At 45.2% G+C, this 2067-nt stretch overlaps 1 protein-coding gene across 1 annotated transcript in view; it reads left to right on the top strand.

Annotated features, from left to right (window-relative positions):
• Positions 1 to 620: 620 nt before the first annotated feature.
• Positions 621 to 2067, top strand: part of bcar1 (BCAR1 scaffold protein, Cas family member) — a gene marked incomplete at both ends in the record, with an annotated part of 13734 nt that continues 12287 nt past the window's right edge. The window contains 1 exon segment of the mRNA XM_013999536.1: positions 621 to 1340. Within this exon segment, the coding sequence (XP_013854990.1) occupies positions 621 to 1340 (720 nt within the window).

Raw genomic sequence — 2067 nt, 5'->3', positions numbered from 1 at the left:
TGTGTGTGTGTGTGTGTGTGTGTGTGTGTGTGTGTGTGTGTGTGTGTGTGTGTGTGTGTGTCGGGGGGGTGGCGTCATTCAAATTTGGTCAAACGCTCCGATCACATCTTCAGATTTCTGACTTTAAAAGCTACATTTTTATTTCTGGATCATTCTGATATCATAAACAGATCCAGAAATGACTTCATTTGACTTGTTGGTTACGATGATACAATAATATTTGGTCTGAATCCTAATTTTATGCCATTTAAAGGGAGGAGTTTTGGATGTCATTATAAAGAGGAAACCTCAAACAGTGTTTGAATATTGAGATTTCCCAGCTGGAAAGAAACAAAAGCTTTGCTAGCTCACAGGGACAGTCTCAACATTGTAGAGTGGTTTTCCTCAAAATCAAGTTTTTTGTTTAAAAATATGCAATTTTTGAAAAAAAAAGGCAATTTGACAAACGTTTTAATCAAATCACTTAATACCCTTCTTTAGACTTGGTCCTTGTTTGGATATGATGGGTCACATACAGGTGCTGACTTGTTGATTCTCACAGTTCTTGCTGCTATATGTTCATATATACAGTTTTAGCTGTAATTGTTCTTTTTTATTTATTTGTTGACATTCTTCTACAGAACATCTTGGCCAAGGCACTGTACGACAACGTGGCAGAGTCCCCAGACGAGCTGTCGTTCCGTAAAGGTGACATCATGACGGTGTTGGAGCGCGACACGCAGGGTCTGGACGGCTGGTGGCTCTGCTCGCTCCACGGCCGCCAAGGCATCGTCCCGGGGAACCGTCTGAAGATCCTGGTGGGCATGTACGACAGCAAGCAGCAACAACCGAGCACACCTTCTACGCAGGACGCACCTGCTACCTGTCCCGCCCCCCAGCTGCAGCGACCGCTTCCCGCTCAGAGCGCCTACGCCACACCCACGCCTGCTGGCTCTGCTTCCTCTCCCGGCTTCCCAAACAAGTCCCTACCTTCAGTCCAGTACACGTCCATGCACCCAGCGTACTCTGCTGCCGGGGCTGCCAAGGCCAGCCCTGACTCTGTTTACATGATGCCCCCCTCCCACGGCCCAAAGCTGAGTTCCCAAAGCCTGTATCAGGTTCCCTCTGGTCCAAGCGGATCGTCTGTTCAACCCGGACCGCCTAGCAAGGCCCCCATTCTGGGCCAGAGACAATTCCAGCCGCCTGGACATGATATCTACCAGGTACCCCCCTCTGCAGGTCCTTCTTTAGGCCAAGCAGCAGCTTCAGGTGGGGGTGCGGCACCTGGCCAGGACGTGTACCAGGTGCCCCCCTCCCTGGATAAAAGGAACTGGGAGAGCAGTAACAAGTCCCACGGCAAGGTAAGAGAAGAGAATTAAACTTTGTTTTACCTGTGTTCAACAAATAAGAATCATTTTCTGAATATTTCTTCCTGAGTTCAGAGTGTTTGGTGTCAGAGCAACACTGTAACTGAAAGTGTTGGAAGTCAATCAGCTCTGCTCTGTCAACACCGGTGTTAGAGCACAGGTTCTGGTGTGAGAGGATCTGTGTTTAAACTGGATCTGATGAGACTTCAGCTGACTGAATGATGTCCATCACAAACCCTGCTGGCTTTAGGCTTCAGCTCTTGGCAGTGAAGCAGTTCAATTTTTCTTTTGGATTAATTTTAAAATTGTGCAAAACCTGAAAACACAACTTTCATTGTAGGGAAATTCCTCTTGTGTTTTAAAAAAATTAGACTTTAAATTTGAGCTGCCACAAACGATTATTTTTATAATCGATTAATCACCGATTATTATTTTTGATTAGTCGACTAATCAGATCATACGTTAATTGAATATAAAACATACAGCTCATCATGCCAGAATGCAGCTGCTATTATATAACCATCGTTCGATTTTAGCTATATGCTAACTAAAAATAACTGATGTGGAAGGTAAGTTCTGCTCTGCAGATATTACACAGGTTTCTCTTTCATTTTCTTAAAATGATCCCACACTTTGAGCTCTGTTGTCAGGTAGCCATGATACCAGAGCCTGTCTGTATAATGGCTGTGTCTCAATTCATGGGCTGGGTCCTCATGAGGAC

The sequence above is a fragment of the Austrofundulus limnaeus genome, unplaced genomic scaffold, assembly GCF_001266775.1.
Source record: "Austrofundulus limnaeus strain Quisiro unplaced genomic scaffold, Austrofundulus_limnaeus-1.0 Scaffold2331, whole genome shotgun sequence".
In the NCBI taxonomy this organism is placed as follows: domain Eukaryota; kingdom Metazoa; phylum Chordata; class Actinopteri; order Cyprinodontiformes; family Rivulidae; genus Austrofundulus; species Austrofundulus limnaeus.
This window is presented reverse-complemented; position numbering and strand designations above follow the sequence as displayed.